The sequence below is a fragment of the Rattus rattus genome, chromosome 5 (genome assembly GCF_011064425.1).
Source record: "Rattus rattus isolate New Zealand chromosome 5, Rrattus_CSIRO_v1, whole genome shotgun sequence".
NCBI lineage: Eukaryota > Metazoa > Chordata > Mammalia > Rodentia > Muridae > Rattus > Rattus rattus.
Window position 1 is genome coordinate 108,056,688 of NC_046158.1, and position 12,746 is coordinate 108,069,433.

Consider the following 12,746-nt stretch of genomic DNA (forward strand, 5'->3'; position numbering starts at 1 on the left):
GAAGGCCCGCCCTATGGTCGGGTCACTTCCGCAGCGATGCCTCTAGAGTGAGAGCTGGTGGGTGAGGCCAGAAGTTGACAAGCTGACTGGCCGAGGAGAGGACCTTACTGTAGCCAAATTTGGGCTAAAGACGGTTGTGACAGTTAAACAACCGGGGGAAAACAAGCCGGAGACTAAGTATCTGTGCTATCGGTTAGGCTGGCTTTGGCTGCAAATAATAGCATGCCAAATGCAAATGGTCCTTATTAGTTATTGTTTTCATTCTTGTGGCCAAATACCTACGAGAAACAGCTACACTCCGTGTATTCCCTGAGCAGCTTGCGGCGGCTATAAAAATGGCGGAATCTGTCAAAAGTGTCCCAAGGGAAGGACATCCTAAAACACGGGAGCCCGGGAGTCACAGAGCTCTGAGGTGGGACAGTGTCCCATTTGAAGGGCATCTTGAGACTCTGAAACCCAGGAACTACACAGCTCTGAGGGGAGAAGGACATCCTGAGACATCAGAGCCCAGAATCCACACAGTTTTGAGAGGAAGCCTCTTCAGCAGAACCGTTGCAGATCCCAGGGGAGGGTATCTCCAGCCCAGCTCAGGAGCTCAGGAGCTCAGGAGCCTCCGCCCTATTCTACTTCTTTGCTTCTTCCCTTTCTCTATTAATTTCTTCTTGGCTTTTTGCAATGAGAGAGTCATATGAGGCAGCAGATCTCATAAAAGATATTTATTGAAGAAAAATGTTATTGTGGGAAGAGAAAAGAGCAAGGGGTTAGAAGAGTTTAAAAAAGAACAAAGATTTCCCAATAATGAGGAAAGTTTAAGAAAACTTATATAAATTTAAGAATGGAAGTAAAACATGGAAACATAGTAGTTTGTTTAAACAGAAAAGCATCAACAAGGTAAAGTTAAAACGCTAACAAAAGCCTGCTAGAAAGAAAAAAAAAATCACGGAGAAAAGAGATGGAAGAGTTACCACTGGCATACATATCTAAACATTATGAGGTGAGTGAGGGAAATAAAAAAAAAATCACAAAAGTTTTTGTTATTTGGTTTTCTTTTTAATATGATAAAAAAGGATGAGAGGCTGGGATTAAGAGCATGTACTGTTTTTACAGGTGACCAGAGTTGGTTCCCAGCACCCATATTAGATAGCACAATTACCTGTAACTCCAGCTCCATAGGGTCTGACACCCTGACGTACACCCATTGTGTGACAAAACTTGCCCTGGGGAGATGTAACAGACGGCTACTTAGTCCGGGTAGGGATTCCATGACAGAACAAAGTATGGATACCACCACAGTGCAACAAGTCTTATTGGGGTTACCTGCAAGAATTTGGGTGAGGGGTCACCGCATATTTCAGCCGTTCGATTATTATTTCTTTGGATTTCCAACCCCCCTTTCTAAAATAGAGTCTATTATCCCTTATTCTGACTTTTTTCACTAGGTCCCAGGAAAGCAGCTTCCAGTCTGATGCATTATCTATAAAACCATGACTTGTTTTTGAAGGTACACTATGTGGTGAGTTTGTATGGACATCTACGTCCACTGAACATGGAGTGTATGCTCTAATGAGTCTGGGAATGTTATGATTTTCAGTGCTGTCTATCTGGGAATACTGGCAGCTAGCAAAAACGGAAGAAAAACTATGGAAATGGTATTTTTTTAAAAAGTAAAATATAAGATAAAAGATATCATATCAAAGTTGCACAAGCCAAGCCAACAGAAAAATAAAAGAGCCCCTAGAGAAGGCACAAGAATCAGAGACCTATTCATTTCCAGTCAGGAGTCCCATGAAAATTAGAGTGTACATGCAGAAACCTGTGCAGACCTGTGTAGGCCCTGTGACTGCTTCTCCAGGCTCTGTGAACTCATATATGCTTTGCTCGGTTGTTTTAGAAGGCCATGGTCTCCTGGTGTCGTCTCACATCCTTCTGTCTCCCCGACTCCTGCCTCTACTTCTTCAGGGTTCCCTGGGCTCTGAGGGGAGGGATTTGATGGAGACATCTCCTTCAGAGCTGTATAGGAACCTGGTTTTGTAAAGGGATGCTAACTTTAGTGAATTATGTGAGGGCCAACCAGTTGTCCCTAACTTCTAGGCTGTGAGGCAATAAAAACAACAAACAACAACAAAAAGCCTCTACACAGCATAACAAAAAACAAACAAAACCATCCCATTGCAAAACCCAAACAAAAAGATAACAAATACGTCAGCTCAAACTTGCTTTATTTAATTATGATCAATAGTAATGATGAGTTGATTATTATTGTTGATATTTTTGTGACACCCTGGTTTGAGAACAAACTTGGAACCCAGAGGAAACACTGATTACGTCCTAGAAAAGAAACTTCAGGTAACAGGGATGTGGTGTCACAGTTAGGTTCTTCCCGTCTTTAGATGGTTAGCTTTAATTACAGGTGAGTTGAATGATGTAAGAAGACTCAGACAGCTTTAAGGACAGGAGGGCAAAAGACTGACCCAGTTATCATTCTAAATGAATGAAGTGAACAGTACAGAGTGGTGATCATGATTGCAGGGCTCCTAAGGACAAGAATGTAAAGAGAGCTCCACGGATGTGGGAAACACTGTATGTCTGTCTATAGCATGGTGTTTCAGAGGACACTGCATCTAACTGACCACCTAGAAAATTCTGCTGCTGAGGATGCCTGGCAAGCTCAGAGGATTTAAGGATGTGCCATAAATAATATAATTATCATAAATATATTTATAAATACATATATAAAATAACTTAAAAATAACATTCAACAGTCTGTCTCCTTCTTGAGGTCTGTTACAGGAGGATTTTATCCAAATGCTCTTACTGGAATAAAACCCACTGAGGTAGGAAAGATGTAGCTATTGTCCCCTTCCTTTTGAAAATGACAGCATTACGTTCTTACAACTTTATCCTACTCATCCGGCACTTTAGAAGCAGAAGGTGCACAGTGAGATAGGTTTCATGGGTCTGTGAATTCCCATTCCAGATGCAATTGAGTGTACTTTTCAGTTGTCTTATCCCTTAGTTAACCCATCTGTAATATGAGCAGAGTCTTTTTGACCCTCCTAAGAATACCATGAAGAATAATAATTAAAATGATTAGTAGTGAGCAAACTATAGGGTACTCTTTAAATAACAAACAGTATCATATGTCGGGCTGGTTCCACTAGGCTTTGCTCTTCTCTTACAAAGAGGGTAAACATTCATTTAGAATTACAAAGACTCAGCACATGCCGTGCGAGTGACTCAGGACGAGGAACATTTCCTGTACATGGTACATACAGATTGTCAGCACTTCTCAAGAAAGTAGACTCCTGAAATAAGGCTGTTTTTATGATATCTGGAAGTCTATCATGGAGGGCAGTCCCCGTGCCAGGTGCACCTGACTTTGTTCTTTTGTGGCAATTAACAGCTCTGGGAAAGCTGCAGATGTGAAGTAGTTCTTAGAGTTGATTTTTTCCCAGAAGAAAATGAGGTCGGTCTCACTACCTGTGATGAGTTTTGGTGTTTCCGGAATCTCCTGTGACAAGCAAAACAGAATTCTGTTAGTGCACAAGAAGGCATTGAGAATAAAAAAAAAAATACCCTGAAGGGCAACCCTCTGGCATCTGGCCTTCATGGGAAACAGCACTCTAGAGCCTGACAGGATGTGATCTGGGTTCCTTCATCTGGTCACTCATCAAGCATTTATCGAATGCCTATTTGATGTACAGTCCAGACAATCCATAAGAGTTGATTTCCTTAGTTAATCGGAGAGAAATCTCATGAGTCATGAAGACTGTCAATGATACAGGCGATGCCCTAAATCCAGACGAGCAGCCTGTGAACATCCTGTCTTTATGCTGGCACAACAAACGCTCATCAAGTCTCAACACCGATGATTCTAAGACGTCCACATTCTAAACATTCTGACCCCTAGTTTACAAATTAAACCTTTACGAAAACAGTGGGAGATGGGAATGATGTCTACCTCTGCATTTCCATCCAATCTGAAAGTTAACCATGCATGTACACAAAAGCAAATAACGGAAACTCCACGGTGCTTCCCTGATCTGAGCAGCTGCCTGCTCTGGGGACGACCTTTTTAGACTGTATTCTTCCTCTGGGTACGAAGATAACCCAATAATAACCTTCATGGCAAAATGTATTTTGGATTCCACGTTTGTTCAGACTCCCTTTTTGTATTCTTTTAAATCTAAGAAATGATTAGGTTCCCTTGGGTTTCGAGCTTCAACAAAACCTGTACTATCCAAACCTCTTCCTCTCCTCCTTTCACGGCCTTCCTTTGGTCAGTCTACCTCCAAATGATACCCAGTCCCGTTCCTTAGTCTTCTTCCCTGCTTCTCCTCTAACGTCCCAGCTGACTCTCTGCTTCCTCTAGTGTGTTTGTTCTGGACTACTGTCCATTCAAGATCTATAAATGAGACCAGCACCCTGCACTCTCTGAAAACCTTCGGTGGCTTTTGATTGTATACCAAACGTCCAGGGCCAAGAGTGCTCCACTGATGCTTGCAGCTGCCCGTGGGCTCACAACGCTCTAGGGAACTCGGGTCTTTGTAGTGGACTGAGATCCTTCTGTTAGGACATCCCATCCCTACCCTGTATTAGCTGGCCTTGTCTCTCAGGGAGCACGGCTCTCGTCCTTCCCTCTAAATAACGCTCCGCCCTTTTTCTGTCTTGGTGTCTAACGCATTTTCTGTCCAGCATCTTACTTTGTTGTTGTTGTTGTCCGTTTGACTTATCTATTGTCTGTGCTAGAGGACTATGCTCCATAAGGTTAGGGATTTTGGTGACTCTCTGTAACTTTTAATGCCATGCTTGAAAATGAGAAGACTCAGTAAATAATAGCTTGTTGAAGGAATTCATGAATGAAGTTACTGCCCTACTCAGTAGCTAATACTCTCGTTTTACTTGACTCTGACGGAGAAATACAGACACCCACATACATTTTAGGTGGTGATGGGAGGCACTTGATTATACATTTACTGAATGAGAGTCACATTCTTCTCTATGGTAGAAATGTCTAATGCTAAAATGTGTGTGTGTGTCTAACCCTAACCCTAACCCTAACCCTAACCCTAACCCTAACCCTAACCCTAACCCTACACGTGCGCGTGCATGTGTGTGTGTGTGTGCGTGCATGCGTGTGTATGTGCGTGTGTGTGTGATAGTCATGGAGGATACGGGACTGGGATGAGAAACAATAGTATTACCAATGAACCATTGGAGTAGGAAAGCTAAAGTCTGAGTGTGGTGGCTTCTAGCTTTTGGCTTCACATATGCTAAGTCCTCTGTGATCTCAGTGGGCTCATTTGAGATTTCCAGAGGCTGTCTGCATTGTCATAATGCTCTGTACCATGCAAATCAGATGTCAGATGTCAGATTAAAGATCAACAGAACAAATGGATGCTCTGGGATGGGAGGCAGATCAAGGAGGAGAGGGGTCACATGTGGTGACTGGGGCTGCAAGGAGACTGCCATCCCACGAGGGTCAGCTGCCTACGTGACTGTTCACAAACGGTGGGAGGTGCATGAGGGCAAGTTTGAGATGGAAGTCAACTGACCTTCAGCAACACAGGCTTGTCTTCACCCTGAGCACTCACAAAGAGCTGAGTATTTGAGACTTTGAGAATCACAGGATATTTAGAGTCATCTCCTCCCGATGAGTAGGCATACATGTCAAATTTTACTGTCAAAGAAAGAGCCAAGAAGAAAGTAAGTACACTACTATTTATTTATATAAAGAGATTTTAGATAGAGGCAGTTTTGTGTGTGTGTGTGTGTGTGTGTGTGTGTGTGTGTGTGTATGTGTGTGTGTGTGTGTGTGACTTTACACATTATTGCATCCTTTACAATGCCTGCTGCACTTACTAGGTGAGTAAATATGTTTTCTATGTAAAATGCTTCAGGGCCAAATACTTGCTGGATTTCTTCTGGTTACAGCAGTGGAATAAAACCTTGACATTTACTGGTTTATGAGTTCCTAATGGCTTAAAATGGAGTGATCTAAGAATCTCTCTCTCTCTCTCTCTCTCTCTCTCTCTCTCTCTCTCTCTCACACACACACACACACACACACACACACACACACACACACACACACACACACACACGTCCAGCATAGTAAAGTGACTGACTGTACTGGTACCACCAGAAATGTAATGTAAATTATAGGAACGATAGTGGCAGGGGTTATGGTCAGTGACCGAGCATTGCTTACTGTGTGTATGGCTTGGGTTTGATATCTAGCTCCAAAAAGCAAGTGTGTGTGTGTGTGTGTGTGTGTGTGTGTGTGTGTGTGTGAGAGAGAGAGAGAGAGAGAGAGAGAGAGAGAGAGAGAGAGAGAGATATGGGGGTTTAAAAATATGAATACTAAGTCAGTATGTGGAGGAAATCACGTGAGATAAGTAGGAAATAGAATACACAATAATTTGCAAAAGTCATAGAGAGCCTGTTAACTGAAGTGTGCACAGTGTCTCTATTCAGAAAGAACCCTGCCTGATTATAAGAAGTTCCTTCTGTGGGTCTTTAAAAACAATTTTGTATACTGATGATGCATTCTGCATCTAGAACAGGTTTATTATGGAAACCGGATCTGCATAACAGGAAATGTTGGGCATTGAATCCCATCCTTCAGATCCCAAAGCACTTAAGGGCTTTTGGCTTTTCCATTACATTATCCAAGTTAAGGAAGCTTTTCCTAGATGAACGCTAGCCGTAATTCTGACATTCAGGTTCTCCAAAAGATGGGGACTGACTGCTCCCCGTTCGCTTTGTTAACTATCTGGGTGCTCAGTTTTTCTCTTCTTTAACATTAGGATAGGGAACATCTGTGAGCAGCAAGGAGAAGGTACGCCAGGAAGCTCTCTGTTCCGAGGAGTGATCTCTCTTTCAGAATGTGTATTCTGTTCTTCCCAGGGATTCTTTGTGGGGGTGGAGTGCTTCATTCTGTTCTAGAAGAATTGTGCTAAGCCCAGGATGTAGTTAACTTTGTGCTTTGGAAACCAAAAGTTCGAAAGAAGCAAAGAAACTCAGAGAGGGGAAGAGCGACAGACTTGCTGTTACCTTCATGCTGCAGGTCATTTAACGAAGCAGCTTTGAGATGTATTCTGTCCACATCCAGATATATATTTTGGTTGAGGGAATCATTCATGACGAACTCCTGCTTGACGATCCTTATCAATTTGTATCTCAAATTATTCTGGAAGCTGTGAGGCGCTGATCTGGGTTGGATGGTCTCTAAAATCATTACCACAAGTTCAGGTTATCGCCTAGTTACAAACAAAGATGACGTACACATGCCAGGACAAGCATGAGGCATGGTTCTAGAGGCATCGTCAGGGTAGCTAATCTAAGTGGAACAACTGAGACTGGTCACTAGGAGGCCCGATTCTACCAGGGTTTGTACTATTGGTAAATCAATTCATCAGGTAATAGTTTTATTTTATTTTTTAAAAGAAAGTTTTTGAGAAATGTTAAGATTTTTGTTAGCCATTTTTGTTTGTTTGTTTCTTTCTTTTTTTCCTTCAGGGTCTCATTATGAAAGCATGGCTGGCTTGGAATTCACTCTATAGATAAGAATAGACTTGAACTCACAAGTGCCTCTGCCTCCCACTGGGATTAAAAGTATGAACCACCATGCTTGGCCCTGTTAGCAAGTTTCCAAGTGACAAGGAAGACTACCAATATTCTCAATCTATATTTTCAGACGAGTATATGCTAAGTTAAAAGTAAATATCCTAAAAACTCCATATCACAATGCGTCACCATATCTATAAATAATACCTCTCTCTCTCTCTCTCTCTCTCTCTCTCTCTCTCTCTCTCTCACACACACACACACACACACACACACAGATATGATCAAGGATACAGGTCTACATTGAAAGGTAGATATATAAGTAGCTTCACTAATCTCCAGGTTCTGACTAATTTTACCTCTAGTATGCTGTTCTAAGGAAGTGAATGGTGACAGAAATTGACATAGATATTCACTGTCACTCCAATGCTGAAAGTGTGCTCTGAAAACTGTAATACATTAGATGGAAACGCTGGATATGGGGCTGTGTGTAGTATCCGTAACAGCATTGGATATGTTTGCTCCCGTGTGCTCCTGTGTGCACAAAGGACTTTAAGGAAACATTCTGTGCTGCTGGTAGGGTTAAAATCTGGGTGACAAAGTGGACATAGTATTTTCTCTTACACTTTATTTTAAAATCTTCTAGGCAGAGAGGTATAGTTGTCTAGGGTTTATATTGACTTGACTACTTGGTCTGTGTTTCCTGTGGAGGAGTGTCTAGTAAAGATACGAAAGAAAAATCTAGGGTTCTCATAGTCAGAGTGGATTGAATTAGCTGTGAGGGCTTCCGACTTAGAGACTGAGCCTTGCTTCCTCTTATGTAAAAGGGGAGCGGAAGGTTGTTTTGGAGCTTAGAGACAGTGACGCCATTAATAAATTAGTAGTGTTGTAGTATTTATAAATGCAATGGGAGTAATAACAATGGTTGACATTTCATGGGTGGCGAAGTCACACTAGGTATTCTTGTAGTCTAAATGTTTTAAAGTATTGGCTTATTTAATCTTTACAGGAACCCAGTGAGGTGTAAGACTTGGTCATCTTGGGGTTGGGGATTTAGCTCAGTGGTAGAGCGCTTGCCTAGCAAGTGCAAGGCCCTGGGTTCGGTCCCCAGCTCCGAAAAAAAAAAAAAAAAAAAAAAAAAAAAAAAAGACTTGGTCATCTCTATTCACAATATGGGGAACTGAAGCCCAGAGGGATTACAGAACATGACTAAGGCAGTAGAAGCTAGTAGAGGTCATGAGCCAATGGGCCATGACTGCTTTCTCTCCACCAAAGACCTTTACATGACCTTTGCAGGACAGCCAAGAAAGGAACCCTTGACCAAGTGTTCTAGAAACTACTACTGACCTCTTCCCTGTAGTTATTGAGCTAATGTTTGGTTGTTATTTTGGTTCCAGGCTTTATTTTCTTTCCACTCCATTCTCACCACTTACTTAAAACTGAAAAATTCAATCTCACGTTTTACTCCTTACCTTCTAAATCATGGGCTATGGCCTCCAGGTCATCTTCAGTAAAGGGCTGATTGAAACTTAGCCGTCTCTTCTTCAGAACCTTCCCTTTGTTTGATGTTGCTGACACCACCACCCGGCTCTCCTTGAAGGTGAAGGTGGACATCTTTGATGTTTCAGAGGTTCTCAGAGATACAAATTTATCTGTGCAATTCTCATGAAGTGAGCCATAGCTTGCATCATAGAAGGATTTCTGTAAGGAGGAAACGTGGAACCTGAGAGGTTATCTATGCCCTTGGGATGAGATTCTTCAGTAGGATTTATATCCTACAGGCTTAGCGAGAGTGATCTCTATTGTGCTCTCTCCCTCCCTCCCTCCCTCCCTCCCTCCTTCCCTCTCTCCCTGTCTCCCCGATTTCCTCATCCTTCCACTGTCCTTCCTCCCCTCCCCACTCCCTTTCTTTTTCTTGCTTAGATTTTCCTGAAACCATGTGATTTTTTGGGGAGTAAGCCCATCTTTAGGCTCAAAAATAAAACACTTTAATGAAATAGGTTAATATGCAACCCTGGTAAGTCAGAACCTTCCACTAAGAGGTCTGGCGTCTACTTGACAGTGCTTAAAATATTTTAGAAAATACATTTGGCCCTCTGTTTTGCCTGCCTGCATTCTCAAATTCAACCAGCCTTAAGAGTCAAAATATTTTCTGGAAATAAATGACATCTGTACTGCACATGTGCATTTTTTATTTCCTAAATAATCTAACCATTGCTTCATAAGCATAAGAATTGTTTCCACAGCGTCTGCATTGTGGCAGGTCTGGTTAGGACACTTGGATATGATTTAAAGTCACTTGAGAATGCATGCATACATACTTTATACAAATAGAGGGTCATTTAATATATGGGACTTGAGCATCTGAAGAAGGTGGTCTCCCTTGATTCTAAGCTCCCATGGATGCCTTTGGTATAACTGTTCTTCTGAAAGCAGCTTTTAAAGCTAGTATCACAGACACACAAAATGATATGACCTGGTGTGTGTGTGTGTGTGTGTGTGTGTGTGTGTGTGTGTGTGTAACATTTAATTTCTCCTGGCTAGCCTCCTTTACCTCAGCTCTGTGGGCTATCTGGTTGTCTCTAGCCTTAGGTCTGTTAGGAGACAGACCCAGGTGAGTTGGACTGAAACAACTGGCTAGGGAGAACAAAGTTAACATTTTGAAGGAGCCTGGCCCAGTTCTTAGGGGTTCAGCTAGTTCTCTATTCCGGAAAAGCAAATGAGTAGGAAGAATGCCAGTTAACTACTGGCATGAAGAGGCAAGTGTCTCATTTATGACAGGGAAACACAAGTGTATACTACTCAATGCTCATTGTGCTTCTCTGGTAGAGGATCTAGAGTGAAAGAAAAGGAAGAAAAAGAGAGCCCAGATCTATAAGAATGCTAATTATGTACTTACCTGATTCAGAGACAGATGGTCAATGGCAGAACTATATTCTTCATTTTCACTGTCAAAAAAGAATATGAGACTATATTTTGTCCATTATTTTACTGTGGTCAGTGAGTAGCATATCTAATTTAACACATTAACTTTGGGTAACACAGACAACATTCCTAAAAACTGATTTAGGCACAGGCACCATTGAATTCAAACGCTCTAACACAGTAATGACTTTTAGTGGATGTCTAAGAGCTAATCCATCCTTAGGAGAACTTGAGTCCTGTTAGGATGAGAGTAAGCTCCACAGTAACTGAGTACATGAACACACACACACACACACACACACACACACACACACACACACACACACACGATCATCACTCTTGGAAAAGTTAAAGACTTCTGTACATTCATGTCTACTACACACATAGTAATTTATTTGTCACTAATTTGAAATTAGTAATTATTAAAACAGCTTTGTGCTTTATAAAAAATCAGGCATGACTAATGAACCAGAGTCTTAACAGAACCTCAGGGAAGACTTAAGGTCTTTAAAAGAAAAGGGTTTGGTGCATCACAGACGTACTTTGTCATACGCTACTTACTTTCATGTCTTCACCAAAACATTTACTGTTTAACATTTTGTAGCTTTATTAGCATTAGCATTAATTGTAAACAACAAGAACATCATATTAGTTAAGAATGTTCTAGAATTTCAACTCTCTGCTCTTTTGTCTTTTGTATCAGGGTAAAGTTTGACGATGAGTGTGAATCCATGTGCCCGAGAGCCGTTACCTTCTTTGACTGGGAACAGGTTCTCTTGAGAATGGATTCTCTCTCAAATAGCTCATTAAAACCCACTGCTGACTCTTTAGAGTGCCTACGTTGATGTTGATATAAAATTATGTCAGATTCAGTATACCTCAAAAATAATTTTCTACAATTTCCATTTTTTCCTGCCAATGAAATATCCTTTTAGTATGATGGATGCCTGGTCTTTCTAGGTCTTCTCTGTCCTCAGGCCTTCAGGGTCAATGTATATCTCCATAGCCTCTGCCAGCCTGTCCCCTGACTGGTCACATTAACTCTTAGTTAACTCGGATTCAAAAGAGTCTTGTGCCCTTCATTGAATCAAAAAAGGAAGACTCCGTTTCTTACCTATAGCAGTTCTTTAGGTCTTCAAACAAGTCAGGAACTTTGGCCATCTTGATTTCTGCAAGAGAACACCAGTGGCTGTTAGCTCAGTCCACCTCTAAACCCTGTGCTTGCAAGGGCAATGACCCTGCTTTGCTCTTCTTGAGAAACTACAGTAGTGACTTATCACATGCTCAGCATTTCCTCTATTCTCCTTCATCCTCCCTTACATTATTTCTGTATGCTTTTATCTTTTCCACCAGCTTGGACTTTTGTTTCAGAATGTTTTCTCTAACTTGGTATTCTTTGTGTCCAGTCTATCGCCTCACACATAGTAGGCATTTAGTAAAAGTTGAACAGAATAAGGAAAAAAAAATTAAAATCACCTGAGTGAGGTGTCTGCCTTATATAGAGGCAAGGGAGACACAGAGTGGGAACCTGCTGGTCTCTTTCATTTTTGTCAGGAGAGATGTCCGATCTCCAGAAAATGGTTCAGCTTTGCTGATAGACTCGCTCACGTGAATCTTGTTCAGCTGCTCCCTAAGTTCTCTATCACTAGAAAGAGAATTCTTTTCTGAGCCTCTCACTCCAGCCCCTGTTCTAAATCAGACAAGAGAAGATGAAGATGAAGAGAAGGAAGAGGAGGAGGAGGAGGAGGAGGAGAAGGAGGAGGAGGAGGAGGAGGGAGGAGAGAAGAGGAGACCATTTTCCTTACGAAAGATGTCTTGAGAGAGGACAGTCAAGGAGCAAACAAAAGACAATTTTCATAGCCTCAGATGGGATAAGGACAATACCTTTGCCGACTCAAGCGCCAATGAGTTGACTCCCTCTGTGCCCTGGAGACTTTAAGTCTGAGTCAGGCTTCTCTCTGTCCTTATATTCTTCCTCAAGTAGGTAGGTGTGGTCATGAGTGTGTGTCACTGGGAATTTACAGGAAACAATTCTGCTTTGTATCTTTCTGTGTTCATTCTTCTTGATACGGGCTAGAAGGACAGATTATACACTGGTAATAATGTTGCTTGCAAAGACTCTGCGGGCTGTTGACTTGATCTGCCCATTTCTCGCTTGCTCCATGTGACTATAAACATGTAGTCTTACAAAAAGGGAAGAGTGGCAGGAAGCTCACCAGTGGAAGAGGAAGGAAGAAATCCGCAAATCAGAG

The 12,746-nt window shown here is 41.8% G+C and overlaps 1 protein-coding gene across 1 annotated transcript; it reads right to left on the reverse strand.

The window, feature by feature from the left end:
- Positions 1-2,201: 2,201 nt before the first annotated feature.
- Il1a (interleukin 1 alpha) lies at positions 2,202-12,496 on the reverse strand. Its single transcript, XM_032904198.1, has 7 exons — positions 12,379-12,496; positions 11,609-11,663; positions 10,469-10,517; positions 9,042-9,270; positions 7,057-7,230; positions 5,556-5,680; positions 2,202-3,511 (listed from the first exon to the last, which is right to left on the reverse strand). The coding sequence occupies exons 2-7, from the start codon at positions 11,653-11,655 to the stop codon at positions 3,323-3,325; spliced, it is 813 nt and encodes a 270-aa protein (XP_032760089.1). The 5' UTR covers positions 11,656-11,663; positions 12,379-12,496; the 3' UTR covers positions 2,202-3,322.
- Positions 12,497-12,746: the final 250 nt, after the last annotated feature.

What these genes read in the sequence shown, in the direction of transcription:
- Il1a (XM_032904198.1), bottom strand. Translation starts at nt 11,655, where the DNA reads ATGGCCAAAGTTCCTGACTTGTTTGAAGACCTAAAGAACTGCTATAG. An exon ending in CATAGCCCATGATTTAGAAG is followed by an intron (nt 7,231 to 9,041) that starts GTAAGGAGTAAA and finishes TAATGATTTTAG; the next exon opens with AGACCATCCAACCCAGATCA. An exon ending in ACAAGCCTGTGTTGCTGAAG is followed by an intron (nt 3,512 to 5,555) that starts GTCAGTTGACTT and finishes TGCTTGTCACAG; the next exon opens with GAGATTCCGGAAACACCAAA.